We start from the raw sequence: 17,750 nt of genomic DNA on the forward strand, positions 1-17,750 counted from the left end.
TCACTCTTTTCTCTACCTGGAAAATGTACTGCTCCCTCTGCCCTCATCTGCGAAGCACAGGGCCTCTGGAGTCATTCTAGGGGTGATGACTCTCCCGCCTCTCCTCCACTCATGGGCCCGTAATGCACTGGCCTTTGCCTGGGGACAGTGGCTGGGATGACCTTTTCCATTGACTGCCTCTTCGTTGTCTGTTTTGTCACTTCTGTCTTTTCCAGTGCAAGCTGCTATTTCTGTCCCTCCCTTAGCCCTCCAGGGTGAGGACCTCCGAAGCTGGGCCCTTTTGGAGGTGGTAGGGGATGCCCTCTGTTTCCAAGGTTTGATACCTTAAGAGGGAAAGACTTTTTGAACCTCATTAAGCATTTGTGAACATTCTTAAATGATATAGAGAGAGGAATGTCTGTTATCAAGGAACTTCTGAGGGGTGCTGTGGGCTCAGAATGCGTGTACCTGAGCTTGCTCCCTCTCTCTGTGGTCCATGACTTCAAGTGGGATTGCAACATCAGAGAGACCATTGCGAGTGGCCCAGTGGCTGGGATTAGGAGCTCTGATGCCATCTCAAGGGTGAATGCTGCCTTTGATTCCCTCCCCCATCCTCTTCTCTTGTAGCCCTCCCTCCACCTGCCACCCCTTCCCGTCCTCCTGCTCCCCCTGTTCCTCCTCTGGCTCTGTCACATACATTTGCAGTGGCTGATGGAAGTCTGAAAGTATGATCCATACCCAGGGATATTTGAACTTTATTAGGGGAACTTTGAAAATGATTTTAGGGAGAAGGGAAGGGCGGGAGGGAAGGAAGGAATGGGGGAAGGAAGGGGAAAGGGAGGAAAAAATTTAAAGACAGTCTTTCCTCCTCCATCTTTGCAGTGAGAGAGTAAATTCATGAATATAACAATATCTTTGCATTGGCATATTGCTTTTACATATGTGATCTCATTTGAACCTGATTGTAGTATCCCTAAGGAGGGTATGGATTACATTACAGGGAGGAGCCTGCAGTTCAGAGAGGTTAAGTGATTTGATAATAAGTAGCAGAGATAGAATCAGGCCCTACACCTCCCTGTCCAGTGCTCTGTCCATTTCCCCACGTCGCCTCCCAGGAGCTACACAGGAGCTGTCATCCTTGACCTGATGTGATTCCAGACATATTGGGGCATCATGTTCTTATTTGGAAGTAACAGGCCTGATCCACCTTGCAGGCATCGATTACCGTGTGAAGATGGTACGTGTGGGTGACTCTCAGGTGGCCCTGCAACTGTGGGACACGGCCGGGCAGGAGAGGTGAGGAGCCATCCCTGATGTAACACTGCCTCCTCCATTCCCCCGAGTGGGGCCAAAGGTCTGGGCTGCAAGGGAGGGCTGTGCTCCCCTGACCTGTGGCCCTTCGATGGCAGGTATCGTTGTATCACCCAGCAGTTCTTCAGAAAGGCCGATGGTGTCATCGTCATGTATGACCTCACAGCCAAACAGTCCTTCCTGTCGGTCCGGCAGTGGCTGAGCAGCGTGGAGGTGAGCTGGTGACCATCCTAGGAGCACTATGCGGGCCTCTTGCTTTTCTCTCTTCTCTGCCCATCTCCTGACTGTTCCTCTGCTCTTTCAAAACCTGATCAGGAACCACCTACTCCAGGAGCAAACCGATTCATGCATTTGTTTACCCAAGTGGCCAGTACCAAGCTAGCTACTGGGGACTCTAAAGTGAACAAGACAGATACAGTCCCTGCTCCCATGGGACATAAAAAATAAAGATTACACCAATAATTGTATCATTATGATTTCAATAAGAGCTATAAGTGAGTAGGACAGGATTAGAAGAGGAGTACAGAGTACAATGTCAAGGAAGGTGTCCCTGAGAAATGGGTGTTTAAACTGAGTTACAACTGTGCTGTTCCCCCATTCTCACTACCGCCTCCCCAAGCCCCTGCATTTTCTAGCTCCAATGGGCCCAGCTGTGCCCAGCCCACACAGTGTTTTGGGGCCTCTGTCACAACCCTTCACATGAGGGGAGGTTGAACCACACTGTGAGGGCCCCAGGCTCACCCCAAAGTCACCCTAGGTGGAGCCCACAAGCAACAGCACTCTTATTTGAATTCTAGATTATCCCTGAGACACTATCTCTTGACTTATACTTGCAATATGTCCCTTTTAACTTCCTGACCACCTCCATGCTCTTCCTTTACTACTTAAATGCAAACTTTTCAAGGCCAATGGCAGAGTGGGCAAGCCACTTACTGCTTTTAATAGGGCCTTGCTGATTCATTTACAAAGCAATCAGGTAGGGTATCCCATTTCCTTCCACCAGCAGAATTCATGCATTGCTCATTTATTTGTTCAAAACACTGCCAGCCACTCTCCTAGGATCTGGGAATTAAAGCAGCAGGTAGATGAAGCAATGTCCCTGTCCTCACGGAGCTTATGTTCAACCTCTATTCAAGCCCATTAGACCTTCCATGGACCCCTTACCTACTTCCCACACTGACACACTGCTGTAAAGGACATAGTTCCCAGCTCGGGTCTGTGCTGCATGCACTCTGTGCCTCCTGGGAACTGAAACTGCCTCTTTGTCATAGTAACAAAGCGCTTGCAGGGGTCCCCACAGAACTACTGCTCAACCCACATTGGATACCTGAATGGATGCTATATCGTTGTGCAATCAGAATCCTGGAGTTGTTCATTTCTTCATCCTTTGGCCCTAATATCTATGATTCCTCTCACCAAAATCTGTTGCTCTTATAGTTTGGACTAGCTGTGCCACTTCTTTCTCTACTCTTTTATTTATTTATTTATTCTTTTCTCTTTTTTTCTAAGAGAGAGAGAGAGAGAGAGAGAGAGAGAGAGAGAGAGAGAGAACAATATGAGAGGGAGACATCGATCGACTGCCTCCTGCACACCCCTACTGGGGCTCAATTCTGCAACCTGGGTATTGTACCTTGACGAGGAATTGAACCAGAAACCTTTTGGTGCATGGGATAATGCCCAACCAACTGAGCCCCACTGGGCAGGGCTCCTTTCTCTACTCTTAATCCCCATCCTTCTCATTTCCCCCAAAATAAAGAGTAAGAATGGAAGTCAGATTCTTGGGTTTCTCAGAAATGTGCTTAATACAAATTATTTCTCAAAATTATTGAGCCTAAAAACAGTTATAATTGAGAAAATGTACATTTTGAAATGTAGTGAATGGCTCTACACCAAGCTATTAATGGAAGCAAATGGTATGGGTCATCTGGAAGTGGATCCTGTTTGAACTTTGGGATTTCAGAACTGACTTTTCTTTGACAGCGCCAGTGATTTATCTTCCTCATTGAAGTTAAGCACCAGAGACTTTAGTGCTTACTTGATACAGTGGTTTTCAGACTTTCTCTGGTGGAACCCTAGAATCAGAGTGACACTCCCAGGGACAGAGGCAGAGTATGGAAAGGTATAACATCACAGTTCTGGGCCCCTCGTCCCCTCTCTCAGTCAGAGCCACTCTAGTTCTTTCAGTTTGGTATATTGGAGGTGCAGTTTGGTATATTGGAGGTGCAGGTACAATTTTGCTACGTAAGAGGGTTTCCCTTTGAAAATCAGTAGTCTAAGACAGCCTTCTCATTCTCAAACTAAGAGGCTGAGGATATGCCTTTGTCAGGTGGCTCAGTCGGTTGGATCATTGTCTCATACAACGAAAGGTTGTGGGTTCGGTTCCTGGTCAGGGCATATACCCAGGTTTTGGGTTCAATCCCAAGTTGGTGCGAGTATGGGAGACAACTGATCACTATTATCTCTCACATAGATATTTCTCTCTCTCCCTTCCTCTCTCTAAAAATCAATAAGAAACATATCCTCAGGTAAGAATTTTTTTTAAAAAAAAAGAAACAAATTGAGGCCATAACTGTTTTTTGGGGGTTTTTTTTTTGGGGGGAGGGGAAGGTCAGCCATTCCTTTTCTAGCCACAAATATTTTTTTTATATATTTTAGTTTTCCAAGTACAGTTTACATACAATATTGTATTAGTTTCAGGTGTAAAACATAGTGATTAGACATTTATATACCTTAAAAAGTGATCATCCCAATAAGTCTAGTACCCACCTACCACCACACATAGTCTGTTCTCTGTATCTTTAGTCTGTTTCTGTTTCTGTATTGTTTGTTTATGTTGTTCTTTAGATTCCACATATAAGTGAAATCATATGGTATTTGTCTTTTGCTGTCTGACTTATTTCACTTAGCATAATACCCTTTAGGCCCATTCATGTTGTCTCAAATGGCAGGATTTCTTTTTTTTTTATGTCTGAGTAATATTCCATGTATATATGTACCACATCTTCTTTATCCATTTATCTCTTGATGGACACTTAGGTTGCTTCCATATCTTGGCTATCCTATATAATAAAAGGGTAATATGCAAAATGGTGGAATGACTGGTCGCTATGATGCGCACTGACCACCAGGGGGTAGACGCTCAACACAGGAGCTGCCCCCTGGTGGTCAGTGCACTCCCACAGGGGGAGCACCGCTCAGCCAGAAGCCGAGCTCAAGGCTAAAGAGCACAGCACAGCAGTGATGGCGGGAGCCTCTCCCACCTCCACAGCAGTGCTAAGGATATCTGACTGCCTAAGGATATCTGACTGCCAGCTTAGGCCCACTCCGTCAGTTGGACATTTCCCGAGGGCTCCCGGTCTGCGAAAGGGTGAAGGCCTGGCTGAGGGACGCCCCCACCTCCCGTGCACAATTGTTGTGCACCGGGCCTCTCGTTATAAATAATGCTGCAATGAACATTGGGGTGCATATATTCTTTTGAATTAGTGTTTTGGGTTTCTTTGGATATATACCTGAAGTTGAAACATTGGGGTCATAAGGAAGTTCCATTTTTAATTTTTTACGGACCCTCCATACTGTTTTCCACAGTGGCTGCACCAGTCTGCATTCCCACCAACAGTGCACAGGGGTTTCCTTTTCTTCACATCCTCACCAATGCTTGTTGTTTATTGATTTATTGATGATTGCCATTCTGACAGGTGTGAGGTGATAGTTCATTGTGGTTTTAATTTGCATTTCCTTGATAATTAGTGACATTGAGGATCTTTTATTTTGTGTATTGGCCATCTGTGTGTCCTCTCTGTTTTGCACAGAGAGCCTGTGACTTAGCAGGAGAGGTAGAAGATCAGGTTGAATTTGGTGTTGATGGTAGAGGTGAAGAAATATCAGAGGGCATCATCACAGCTTGAAGCATGAGTTCAGTCATTCTTCAGAAAAACTATGCCATGCGCTGTTCCTTATGGGTGGGGCTGAAAGCATTGTCAGCATGGGCCCAGCAGGAGTCCCCCGTGGAGCCCTGGTGCCTCTATGGGCTCGGGAAGCCAAGCTAAGATGGCAGTTCTGTATATGGTTAATTCAGAATTATCTGTGTGTAGATGGGCCTTTTTGTATAATTTGTAGTTTGAGTTATCCTTTTTTAAAATTAGCAAAAGATACAGTTAAGCTCTCAATGACTATCCCAAAACCTAGATGAACATCAGGATCACCTGTGGGGCTATCAAACAAAACAGATGTCAGGGCCTTCTCTCCCAGATAGACTGATTCAGGGCCTGGAAATGTAAAAATAAATAGATGACACCTTCCCAAGTGATTCTCAGCCTCCATGGTTCCCAGCTTGACAAGTGCTTCTCAAACTCTAATAGGCCTAGGAGTGTCCTGGCCATCTTGTTAAGATGCGGAATCTGACTCAGCAGGTCTGGGCGGGGCCTGAGATGCTGCATTTCTAACACGTGCTCAGAAGAGGTTGATGCTGCTGGTCTAGGGACCACACTTTGAGAAGCAAGCCTCTAAAATTTAGAGTCTAAATCTTATTTAAAGATGTCCATGCCCTTCAATGAGAATTTTCTGAGCTTCTCCCACATGTCCAGCACCCATGAGGTACTCCTGAGGACTCAGTATGAGGCACCCAGCTGGGTGGCCCAGGGTTTGGAGAGCAAGGGCAGAAGGCTGTGTCAGATGGCAGACGGCGTGGTGAAGGTGTGGCGCAGCGGCATCATAAATGTGATAATTCTCAAGATTCTTGAAAAGCTAACTCATTCTGCCATGGCAACCAGCAATCAGAGGTGTCAGGCGATAGATTAAAACTTGACACCTAATTTGATTGGAGGGGAACTGAAGATAACAAGTACTTTATATTTGTGGAGCACCTTATTTTTCCATGGAGCTCCAAGCATGCTGCCTACTCCCTCACCTGGGGAAGGGAGGGTGGAGGGGAGCTTTACAGCTGCAGGTTCTAAAGCCGTATTATTAAGTGAATGCTGGCCAGCTGTTCTCAATGCCCCTTCCTCCCACAACCTGAAAAGCAGCACAAGAATAAAGGGCTAAAATTACCCCAGATTATACATAGCAAAGACTTAGTCTTGGAAGAGGTTCTGTGGTTGGAACAGACTCTCAGGGGAGGTATGGAGTTCCCTGAAAAGGGAGGTCTTACCATCCCAGCTCGGCCATTTCTGGCCATGAAACTGTGGCCAGTCACACAATGAAGGAAGGAATCAGAGTCTCTGAAAGGTCCCTCCTGGCCCCTACATTCTACAAAGTATGACATTTGACTCTCTGGGAGCCACACGATGGGTCAGAAGTGTGCGTGCATCAGCGGGACCCTAGAGGATCCTTCCAGCCCAGAGGGAACCAAAATCCTCTGGCTCAGAGAAGCACCTTGCTTTGTGAGGTGGGAGCATCCTGCCCCTGTGACTGTTCTTTTTCCCCACCCTCCCTCATCCTCCCCACCTGGAAAGCTTAACCCTGCCCGCAGGCCTTCTGCAGAAGAGGCCCACGCCGGGCCCAGACACACTCTGTTCTGTGCTGATACTCCTGCCCTTTTACATTTCCTACACACCTTGCAGGAAATCAAAGCAGTTAGTCATTCCTGCCAACTCAGCATTCCCAACCCTCCCTACCTCCTTCTCATCTCTGCTGCTGGGACTGGCTTAACCAGTCCAATCTGAACAAGAAACTGGTTGATCTGTAAGGGCCCCACATTTAGACCATGGGACACACCAGACATCTGAAGGCTTTGGGGCCCGTATCATTAAACAGAGAAAATAGGATTTAGAATGAGCCTGGGAGGGGGCTGGTATTTCCCCAAACCCAGATTTTGGGTCCTAGTGTCTGCATGTTGAACTTCTACTTTTGGATCCTTTTGTCATTCTAGAGCACTATATTGTTAATCTATAAATCAAGGAAATGGAATATGACTGGTATCATTAAGCCTTCAAGACCAGTGTCTTTGAGCTGGAAAAAAAAGGGGGAAATTAATTCAATGCAGCCTCTTGTTTTAGCGATGAGAAATCCTGACATCCAGAGAGGAAGTGACTTGTCCAAAGGCACCCCCGGCCTGTGGGACAGCACAGCCAGAACTAAAATCTAGGGCTTTGCCACTGCGGTATGCTTCTCTCTCATCACATGGCCCATGGTTGAAATCTGCTTCTGAGGAAGAGGTGCTCATTTCTTTTTCAGTCCTGCCAGCTCTAGTCTCAAAGCAGAACCATTAGTTCTTCAGCAGAAAGGGGTCAGGCCCACTTTCCTCTCCTTTTGTGGACTGTTGGCTAATTCTCATTCTGTGATCTTTGTCATTGGTGACAATGTGCAACACAGAGCAAAAAATAGCAGATTTGTTCCCCACATTTCAAGCTGAGCTTGAAGCGCTGGCAGTTTAAACGAACTACACAAATAAATCTTGTTTTGACTCATAGTCCAGGGGGTGGATAAATATGGAAACCCCCAAGATATAATTTTACAGTAATTTTTTTCTTAGCATAACTGAAGGCTTTAATGTGCTGAGAAAATTTTGTTCTGGCTCCAGAGAGATAGCAGCACCCTCCCAGTTAAGTGCTTTTCTTGCCTCTCAGCAAATAGATGTACGTACACACACACACACACACACACACACACACACACACACACACTACAACCAACCAAACCCAACAGCTGCACATTCGGAGCTGAATGTCAGTCCTCTGCTCCAAATTGACAGCCCTTGTTATTTAAAATCAGAGATGCATAATCTTTTGAATTCCAACTAGTCTGTCTTCCAACAAGCTCAAGTTCACAGAAAGGCAACTAAAGTGATTGGAGGTGTAGAGAGGCTTCTGTATCTAAGTCAGAGGAGGGAAACCAGCTCTCGAGGCCTATTTCACAGCTCAGAGAAGAGAGAAGAGAGGAGCAGAGAGGAGCGATGGGGGCGGGCCCCACAGGACAGCAGAGCCAGGTCTCCTACAGAGAGTGTGTGCGTGGCTAAGGGGCTTCAGTTCCTTCTGTCTGGCCTGGCAGGCCCATGGGACTTTACCAACATCTGTAGAAACATCAGCAGAGGTTGGGGGAGGTAGACTTGTTAAGAGGTGAGCTTTGGACTTTTAAAAGGAAGTGTTGCTTCATCAGGTGGATAATTGTGGCAAGCGATATATAGGCTGAAAACCTAGTTATGTGTACAAAAAAGGTGGAATTTAGGCAGAGGTTAAAGTGAGAGAGGACCATGAGACACCCACCCCAGCCCCAACCCCTCCTCGTGGGTGGCCCTGTGTCAGAGACTGACTTGGGTCTGGAGTGACGTCCACTGGCTGCCCACGGTAGCACACTCTCCAGTGTTATGTGTGGTCTCACTTATTTTTGCCACATCTTTGGAGAGAAACCGAATTCTCCTTTCTCAGTGGCAGGCCAGGGCCCCTGGAGGGGAAGTGAGTTGTCCAGAGTGTCTGTGTAAGAGGGACAATGCAAAGAGCAGAAGCCACCGCTCCAGATGGGGACTTTCTGCTCCTTCTAAGCTCTTCTATGTTTATATCCAGGGATTTCTTTTAAACAGAAGACTGCCCCTTCTTTTCCCAAGGGGCGCACTGCTGTGTGTGGCGCCCGGGGCTCAGATGTCAGGCTTAGGACTATGTCCTACCTCATCCGATCCCCTCCTTCAGTACCCAGCATGCCCTTTAAAAGGGAGGAAACTGAGGCCACCATTCATGCCAGATCGGGTTAGACTCCTGCCCTGGGATTTCAAGTCTGATGCTCATATTTTCAGAGTTTTCCATGTCAAGAAATCCCACAAGCCTTAGTCATTCCTCACACATAAATCTACAAATATCTCCTGTGCTCCAAGCAGCAAGCCATTTGGCCCCCTCCTGCCTTCCTCCTCTTTTCTTCCTTTTCTGTATAAAACTCTTTGCCCAAGTTTCAGGGGCACAGCACAGTCAGAGAATGGGGGTAATCGACACAGCATTCTTTATATGCCAAAAGTGGGGTTTTCACTCGCAAATTATTAAATGCAATCCACTTAACACATCAACTACGGTGCACATAATTGAATCTATGTTGATGGGTCAGAAGATAATGTAAGATCTTGTGCCTTTGAGTCACTATTACCAACATTATTTACCATCTTACCATGGATATGTGGAATACTGCTTTTAGAGAGTTCTAGTTAATAAGACACTAAATAGCAGAGAGTTTGTTGGAAATCAGAATTTAGAGTAAAATATTAGAGAATTGTGGGCCCATATACTAAAGGGTCCTCATAACTCAGTGACTTTGATGTCAAATGTTCTCTTGGACTCTCTGAGCCTCAAAATTCTCATTTAATAAATTTTTTCCTGACCGATCTGCAATAAAATTGAATGTATAGTTTAAGGAATCATTGAGGCTTAATTTCAAATGTAATTGCATTTAAACTTAAAATAGGTGTACCTATTGGATGAGCTTTGGACATTTATTTGAAATGGCAACATAAAATGGCTGAATTATTGGCAAAACTATAACTGTTAGCTTCTTCTCCCACAGCCCTCTCTCTTTAGTAAGACATTTAGCTACAATGAATAACTATTCTCTAACAAATTATGATCAAAAGCCCCTAATTAAGTATCTCACCAGTAAAAATAACAACCTGCTTACATGTGAACATTACCCTATGTCCTTTCTAAATAGCTGCGAGGCCTGGGCCCTTTGCCCTTAGGAGAGGGACGGACAGTGCACCCATTTCACAGGGAGGACGCCGTGGCACAGGGACTCTGGGTGCACAGCCCCTGCTGGCCTGCCGCAGCTGCAGGAGGAGTAAACAGGGTTGACCCCTTGAATAAACCTGTCACTTCTGGCCCAAGAGGTGCAGTTGCTATGGCCACACAGTTCTTCCCACGCAGGGCTTCCTTCAGAACAAGAGTACCCGATGACAAGGCTCTGCAGTCCCACGTGGTGAACTCTATGAGGCACACAACAGTCATTTTCCCGGCACTGTGGACCCAATAGCATGAATCAGATTTGGACCCAACCCTCAGGGAGCTTATGTGCCCAATATGAGATGCCTGGAGATGCCACTTCTAACCCAGCAACCCCTACAACAGCCCCAAACCACATTGCATTAATTCCTTTGGTTCATTCTTGTTAAGACTAAGTCTGGTCATGTAGGCATGCCCTCGGGGTGCTGAGAGCCCCGGAGAAGGACACATCGTTCAAATGTACCCTCATCCTGATACTCATTCCCAGCACATCCAGGGGGTCTGTGTGTTCTGTCCAGCATCCAAGGAGAGTGGCGAGGGGGAGGTCACTGCACTGACAGGGACTGGAGATACACAGAGTCACCCAAAGGTGGGCATCGGGCACCTGGCAGAAGCCTTGTGAACTGAGGCTGCCACAGAAGGTGGGTCTCAGCTGTCAGGATGACTCTGTTGTCACCTGGCCTATTGCAGCAGGAGGGTGTTCGCAGCCGGATGTGCCTCTCCATCCAGCATTTCAAGCCTGCCCTCTGGTTCTCCTTGTGGGTGCTTCTCTGAGTGGGGGATGTCTGTTCCTCAGGAAGCTGTGGGGGACTGTATTCCTGTACTTCTGCTGGGCAATAAAATTGACAACGAGAAAGAGCGGGAAGTTCCCCGGGGCCTTGGAGAACAGCTCGCCAAGGTAAGAGCAGGCATTCCCATCTCTATGGACAGGGTGGCATTCAAGGCAGTTGGGCATGTGCCCCAGAGCCTTGGGGGGAGCCTTCCCTGGAAGCCCCCTGGGAAGGAAGCGAGTGGGCAAGATAGGTGTCCTGGCATCGTGGGAGCAGCCAGCTCTTATGCGTGTGGAACTTTCCATGGGAGCCTCAGACTGTAAGTGGGAGTTGGCCAGGGATGACTAAGGTATGGGGAATTTTCCCAAATTCTTCCCCTCAGAACTCAGAATTAGAAATTCTTAGATAGTGAGAAGTTGGCTAATTTAGTCCCTATCTGATGCTCAAATCCCATCATCTGTGTCTCCACTTGACCGCCTCCCGGGATGAAACACTCACTCAGGGCAAGGCTGGTCCTTCTTTGGACAGCTCTGCAGAGAGGGCATCCTGTCGGTCAGACTGAGCCTCAAAGCTGTGGACTCCAGACAAACGCAGGGCACGCACGGGATGGCCTGCCGTAAAACAAGCAGCGGCCCGCTTGCCCAGGCCCAGAACCCACAAGGCTTGACGGAAATCAGGCAGCAAAACTCAGTGCTCTCCCTGGGCTGCTCCAGCCCTCAGCGTGGTTCTCAGGGCGCTGTGTGTCCGGAAAGACGGGGTGCTGTCTGGCCAAGGACTCATCATTTTAGTGTGCTCCATCTAAACAGAGGCTCGCGGCTCAGAGGCTGGGAAAACGAGCACTGATGGTAAGATCTAAGGAAAAAAGAAGGAAGACGGGCCTGGCAGACGGTCCTGTGGAGTGCCACCGAACAGCTACATCCACAGTCCCTCACCCTCAAGTCCCAAACCCAAAAAGCTCTGAAAACAAAAAGCGGTTTTGATTTCATCTGGCAGAAGCATCTGACCAGAACTGACATGCAGCTATTTATGGTCTCTGTGTGCCACACTCTGAATGAATATTCAAATGTTTCACTGAAGACATATTAATATGCTTGGTTACAGGATGCTGTCCCAGACCCACTGAGGGTACTAAGTAATATCGTGTATACATGCATTATCTTTCTGAAACTCAAAGTTTCTGGATTCCAAAATACATCTGGAGCCAAGGATTTTGGTTAAGGAACTGAAGATCTATATTTTTATCATCCCATTTTCTTCTTTCTCTTTTGTCAGTGAAACAAGAACTGAGGCTCAGAGATATTAAGTGATTTATTCAAAGTATCACACAGGTCCTCAGTGGTGGAGTCTGCACTTGAAGCTGGAAGACAAACTGTGTCTTCCAATTTCAGGTCCTATGCACACCCCCCCCCCAGCTCACCCTCACCCCCCTGAAACCTTCATTCTTCACAGACTGACCAGGAGTCAGGGTCTGACTGAGGTGGGAGGGCAGGGGTGAAGAGGGTGGAGGACAGAGCTGGGTCTGTGGGGTGTGCAGCAGGAAAGCTGAATTGGAAACAAGCATTTGCACAGCCGTTTGATCTGCAGCCACAAAAGAAGTGTCCTCACTCAACTGGCTGCATCCCACAGGACATCAGCCTCCAGGGCTCAGTGCCATTAGCACTGTCGTAAGGAAGCAGGACAGCTATAAATGGGAGTGATAAATGGAAAATGATGAGCCTTGGCCAAGGGCCCGCTGTGCGTGCAGCCCAGCCTCTGCCTGTGAAGGGATGGACAGCTGTCCGTGCACCAACGCTGACAGCCACCGCTGGAGTGCTAATTAACTGTGGGAAGGAGCATTCCTGTGGGAGCCCTCAGTGACATCTGCCCCTAGGCCATGGCATGCCTGCATCCTGGGAAAAGTATGCTGCTGGGAGCCCTGCCATTAACTAAAGACAGGGCTGGAGCAGGCAGGGACTTATATCTTCTCTAGCCTCAGTCTTCCTGCCCATAAAGTGGGAAGAATGTTGCCCATCCTGGCCTCTGAGTCTTTGCCTGCATCATAGGCTGGGGTGAAAAGGAAGTGAGTACATGCCCTACCAGAGCGTAATTGGAGGGAGTGTGAAGCACTAAGGAGCTTATGGTTTTGTGGCTTTACAGTTGTTACAGCTCACCGGGGAAATGGTTACAGAACTTGCCTGAGAAGACAGAAATCTCGAGGGGTGGAGGAATTAAAGGGGAGGAAGCAGGGGTGTGGGTAGATGCAGACAGGGTGCTCTCCCCTGCCCCCACAGTTCCCTCCAGCTCCCCTCCTTTTATTCCCTCTGCTTCATGATTCTAGGAGAACAATCTGATCTTCTATGAATGCAGTGCCTATTCTGGTCACAACACCAAAGAGTCCTTGCTCCATTTGGCCAGGTAGAGTACAGCTCCGTGGATAGGATGGGATGATGTGACTGCTCTGCGGGTCTGACAGGGACCACTGCACTCCCCCGCCCCCCATGCCTCCACCTGCGCCCTCACTGCACTCCCCACCCCACTCCCCACCTGCTACCTCACTGCACTCCCCACCTCCTCATGCCCCCACCTGTGCCCTCACTGCACTCACCCCCCCCATGGCCCTACCTGTGCCCTCACTGTACTCACCACCACCCCCCACTTCCCACCTGTGCCCTCACTGCCCTCACCCCCCCACACACACTTTCCACCCCAAGCTCACTACATTCACCACCACCCCCTGCCTCCCACCCCCAACTTCATTGCATTCACCATCATCCCCCACCTCCCACAGACCTCTGGTCTGTTTTCTGTCTGCCTGAGCCTCTGGGCAAATGGGCTGGTGGCCTGGGCCAGGGGGTGGGGGGAGGGGTGGGGAGTGAGGGGGGAGGTAGGGGGCGGTTCCAGGGTCAGGGACAGCCTCTGAGACCAAAAGAGCCAAGAAGGAAGCCTCCCTGCCTGCCGCTGGGTCTGCAATCTTCTCTCTTAAAGGCTGCCTTTCCCAGGCATTCTTTATTCTTATTTTTATTGCTAACACTATTATAGATGTCCCCCATTTTGCATGCCCCCTTTAGCCACCCCCCTACCTTCCCCCCCAACCCATCACCACACTGTTGTCTGTGTCCTCTTTTTAAATGCAAATGATCATGGGAAAGGTCTTATCTTAGGTCCCACTAAGCTGGCTCAAGTCTTAGCAGGGATTCCTTGCCAGCCAGCTGGGAGCAAGGAGGGGTTAGGGCTCCTAGGGAGGGGGAGGGGGCCCAGGAGAGAAGGGCTGTGATGGGAGACCAGAGGCACCCAAGGTGATGGCATTCCAAGGGCTGGTCCCATGGGAAGACGCTTCCATAAACCTCTGCCTACATCAAAATTAAGAAAACGCCACAACACACAGGGCCCTATTTTCCATACTTGAACATTCACTCCTTTATCTATCCAGGCATTTATTTCATTCCATCCATGCACCAGCTAACAAATACCTAATAGTACTCATCTGTGCTCAGCATTCATTCTGGGGCATCAAACACATTTTTATGTGAGTAATTAAGAGCCCAGAACAACTCCTATGCCTTGGCGAGGCTGTAGAGTGATGGAAGACCATGGGGAAAGTAGGCTTTTCTCTGCACTGATTCTCAGAGCAAGTCACTCTGCCTCTGCGCTTTGCCCCTAACGCAGGAACATCAGTCATATCTTCCCTGCCCACTCCCAGGCTGGTGTGAGAATGAAAACAGGTGCTGAAGGTGAAAGCACTTTGACCGTATAAAGAGGGATAAGATACTTGACACTGTTTTTAATCCTTCATTTCCCACATTTAATCTGGAGTTGTGGCCACATGGGACAGCCCTTCCATAGAGTTAATAACTAAGAAATATATTTTCCGAGCCTCTATGTGTTCCGGGAACTGTGATGGGCTGCAGAAATGCAGAGACAAAAGATAGTCTCTGCTCTCAGCAGCTCCTTCAGTGCTGAGGGAGCGACGGGGTTTGAAGAGAAGGGTCAGAGAGCTGTGGTCGCACTACACCACCTGGAGGGACAGGGGAGGCTTCCTGGAGGAGGTGGGAAGGCTCACTAGTGACAGAAATCTGGCTTTACAAATTATACTCACGTACCTGTACTCCACAGGGGGAGACTAGGGATACTCTCTCTGATGCTCTGGTGAGGTTGCGGTCCCTCAGTGTTACCCAGAGGGTCTGTAACCCAAGGGCCTAGCAGCTACCCACTAGTGATGCTATCCCTTCCCTCCTCCCAGGATCCTCAAGGAGCAAGAAGACACAGTGAGGGAGGACACCATCCAGGTTGCCCGCCCTGCCAAGAAAAAACCCTGCTGTGGCTGAAAGGCACTCCCCGGCCTCTCCCCGCAGGCCTGGCTCACAGGGCCCACCTGAATCCTGCACGTGCCTCCTGCACAGGTGCTCCCACCACGGCCAGCCCAGACCTTTGTCCTTGACAGGGACTTGCCTTCCCCAAAGAAAGGGGAGCGCCTCCTCTCAGGAGAGCTGCTCTTGGAGCACCGTAGTCTTTCCTCTCCGTCTTTCTCTAGATCCCAGATGTCCATTCCTTTCCCGCCCTCCCCCCACCTCCAGCTTGGCTTCCTGGGGGAAGAAACAGATGGGCTTTCCCAGAGAAGCCACCACGTGCCTTCTCCACCTCCCTTCTTCCCCCCACCCCTTGCCTTTAAGAGCCTCAGAATGCCGTTGCCATGGTAACTGTGCAGGGCCGACTTGCTGCTTCCTGCAGGCCACAGAGACAGCACTTGGGCAATGAATGCCAGGGTGGCTGGTCTGGCTTTGGCTCCTGTTCTCTGGATGCCAATGGGACACTCTTGGCATATGCTTCCTGGACCTCAAGGTGCCTGTGTGGTGTTGAGGGGAGCAAACCTGGGCACCCACATCCTATTCCCCACCCCACATCCTCCACCCCCAGGAGTCCTGCTCCTTCCCAGGCTTCAGGGCCCAGCCTCTCTGAGCGGCCACTGGCCCATGGTATTTGCCCCACGGGTTCTCAAGAACAGTGCCTTACATAGAACCCCCAGCCCTTCCTCCTCACCACCCCCCCCCCCCCCCCAGCCAGGACTCCATGGACTGGGGGTGATAAATGTGTGCCTGGGGCTAGGGAGTGGCTTACTTCCTGCTTCACTTTCAGAGATGAAAAGAAAACCAGGGGGAAAACCCATCTGCTGCTAAACAGAGCGACCATTTCTGGAGGGTATAAATAAACGATAGCCATGTAAAGCCATTTTCTAAATGTTTCTCAAAATAGCTCTCTGAGAAATCCTACGTGATGATTGACAGGGTAGCTTGACATGCAGGCAGTGAGGCCCAACACCAGGTCCGTCGTTACTGACTTCATTTGATTTTATTTGAGTTTTTCCAGAAGACTGTGTAGTGTTGTGTGTGTGTGTTTAAAGTGTGGCTGTGATGGTGACATTTTGCTGGTGTTTGTCAAGAGCGTGTAGCTGCCGGCCTGGGCACCGTGACTGCAACAGCTGAGGGCACTGGGATGAAGGGAAGGTCTGGGCCGGTGGTGGTCCCTCGCCTCGGTGCTGATGCGTGCCCAGCCCTGGCAGCTCCAGCATCACTGGCTGGCTGGCAGCGGGGCTGGCGAGGGCACGCTTGCCCTGGGAGGGAAGTTGGATGAAATGACCATCAAGATCACTGCCGATGACCATTCTCGGGCTGTGGACCCAGGCCCACAGGAGAGGGGGTGGTGAAGGGAGACAGGCAGAAAGTGTCCACCCGCCTCTGAGAAGATGACTCAAGACAAGTGCATAGAGTCAGCCAGGCTGGGGAGAGGCCAGAGTTCCCAAAGCTCCTCCCTACATCCTCTCCACAGACCCCCAAAGTGGTCAGAGCTCCAGGGGTCTCCAGGTAAATGCCCACGTCTTTTTGCAGACTCCTCTCTTCTCTGTCATCCAGCCTTTGTAGGCACCAGGGAGCCTGTGAAGGGTGTGGAACAAAAACCAGCAATGAGCACTGGAAGGTGCCCCATGATCTTGGGCAAGCCAGCTCCCGCCCTGGGCCCCATCTCATCAGTAAAGTGAGAAGTGGGCTATTTGATGCTCCAGGCTCTTTCCCCTCAGAATGCTTTTGATCATTTTTCCACTTAGCTGCTCTGGCCCCACTCGGAATTTGAGGGGAACTCACAGGAGACTCCATTTCCTAGGAGAGGACACTGGTGGTGGTCTCATTAGTGGGATGTGGGGGGGGGGGGGACGGTCACCCAGCGGTGGCCCTCTTATCTGGTGTGTTGCTGTATGAATGTATGTTTTATGTGTATGGAGTGCTGGTAGAAGGTAGGGATCGCCAGGGAGAAAGGGAAGCAGCTGTCCTGCTTCTGATGGAAACGGGATGGCAATTGGGATTTATGGGGCAAGCAGGCTCTCTGTGGGGTTCGCTCAGCCACAGATGCATTTGTCCCTGAACACCTGATCCTTGGCTCGGGCTGCATTTTTTCCATGTAGGAGAAGTGGATTCAGGACTTAGAGCAGGGTGGGATGACCCCAGGGCCTGGCCTTCTAGCCTGTGGGGTAAATCACCACGAACCCTCAAAGGTCCCAAGAGACAGAAGGGCAGAAAGTGTCTTGAGGCCTCTGCTGCTCCCTCTTCCAACCTCACTTGAAAAAGTGTGGAGCATGAGGACTTCAGAGAGACTCTGAGAAGTTCTGTGTCCCCACGTCTCAGCCTCCCCTTCTCTCCCATTCCTTTTAAACCGCCACAGTGATCAAAGTCACCCAGGGACTGGCAGCCTGGCCCTGAGGAGTAGTGCTATCAGAAAAACCTCTGTCTCCATCCCATTTACATTGCTGTTAGGATCTTGAGCAAGTCACTTCTCCAGGCTTCATGTTAATCTGTAGATTAGAGGTTTCAACATCAACCTCACAGGTATATACAATAAAGCAATGCATGTGAAGTACTTAGCACCGTGCCTAGCACAGGAGGTGCTAACAAATAGGGGCTATTACTGTTGAGCTGCTGCCCAGACCCTTTTCCTTGCTTCAGTTTCAGATAAGAACCAACTAACACCAAGTGTT

The 17,750-nt window shown here is 49.3% G+C and overlaps 1 protein-coding gene across 1 annotated transcript in view; it reads left to right on the forward strand.

Moving 5' to 3' along the window:
• The window catches only part of CRACR2A (calcium release activated channel regulator 2A), a gene marked incomplete at its 5' end in the record, with an annotated part of 73,375 nt that extends 58,049 nt beyond the window's left edge, over nucleotides 1-15,326 (forward strand). Inside the window, 5 exons of the mRNA XM_079775442.1 lie at nucleotides 1,194-1,275; nucleotides 1,389-1,503; nucleotides 10,777-10,878; nucleotides 13,068-13,144; nucleotides 14,970-15,326. Of these exons, the coding sequence (XP_079631568.1) occupies nucleotides 1,194-1,275; nucleotides 1,389-1,503; nucleotides 10,777-10,878; nucleotides 13,068-13,144; nucleotides 14,970-15,054 (461 nt within the window). The 3' untranslated portion in view covers nucleotides 15,055-15,326. The remainder of the gene's footprint in view (nucleotides 1-1,193; nucleotides 1,276-1,388; nucleotides 1,504-10,776; nucleotides 10,879-13,067; nucleotides 13,145-14,969) is intronic.
• Nucleotides 15,327-17,750: the final 2,424 nt, after the last annotated feature.

Source organism: Cnephaeus nilssonii, assembly GCF_951640355.1.
Source record: "Cnephaeus nilssonii genome assembly, chromosome: 6".
In the NCBI taxonomy this organism is placed as follows: domain Eukaryota; kingdom Metazoa; phylum Chordata; class Mammalia; order Chiroptera; family Vespertilionidae; genus Cnephaeus; species Cnephaeus nilssonii.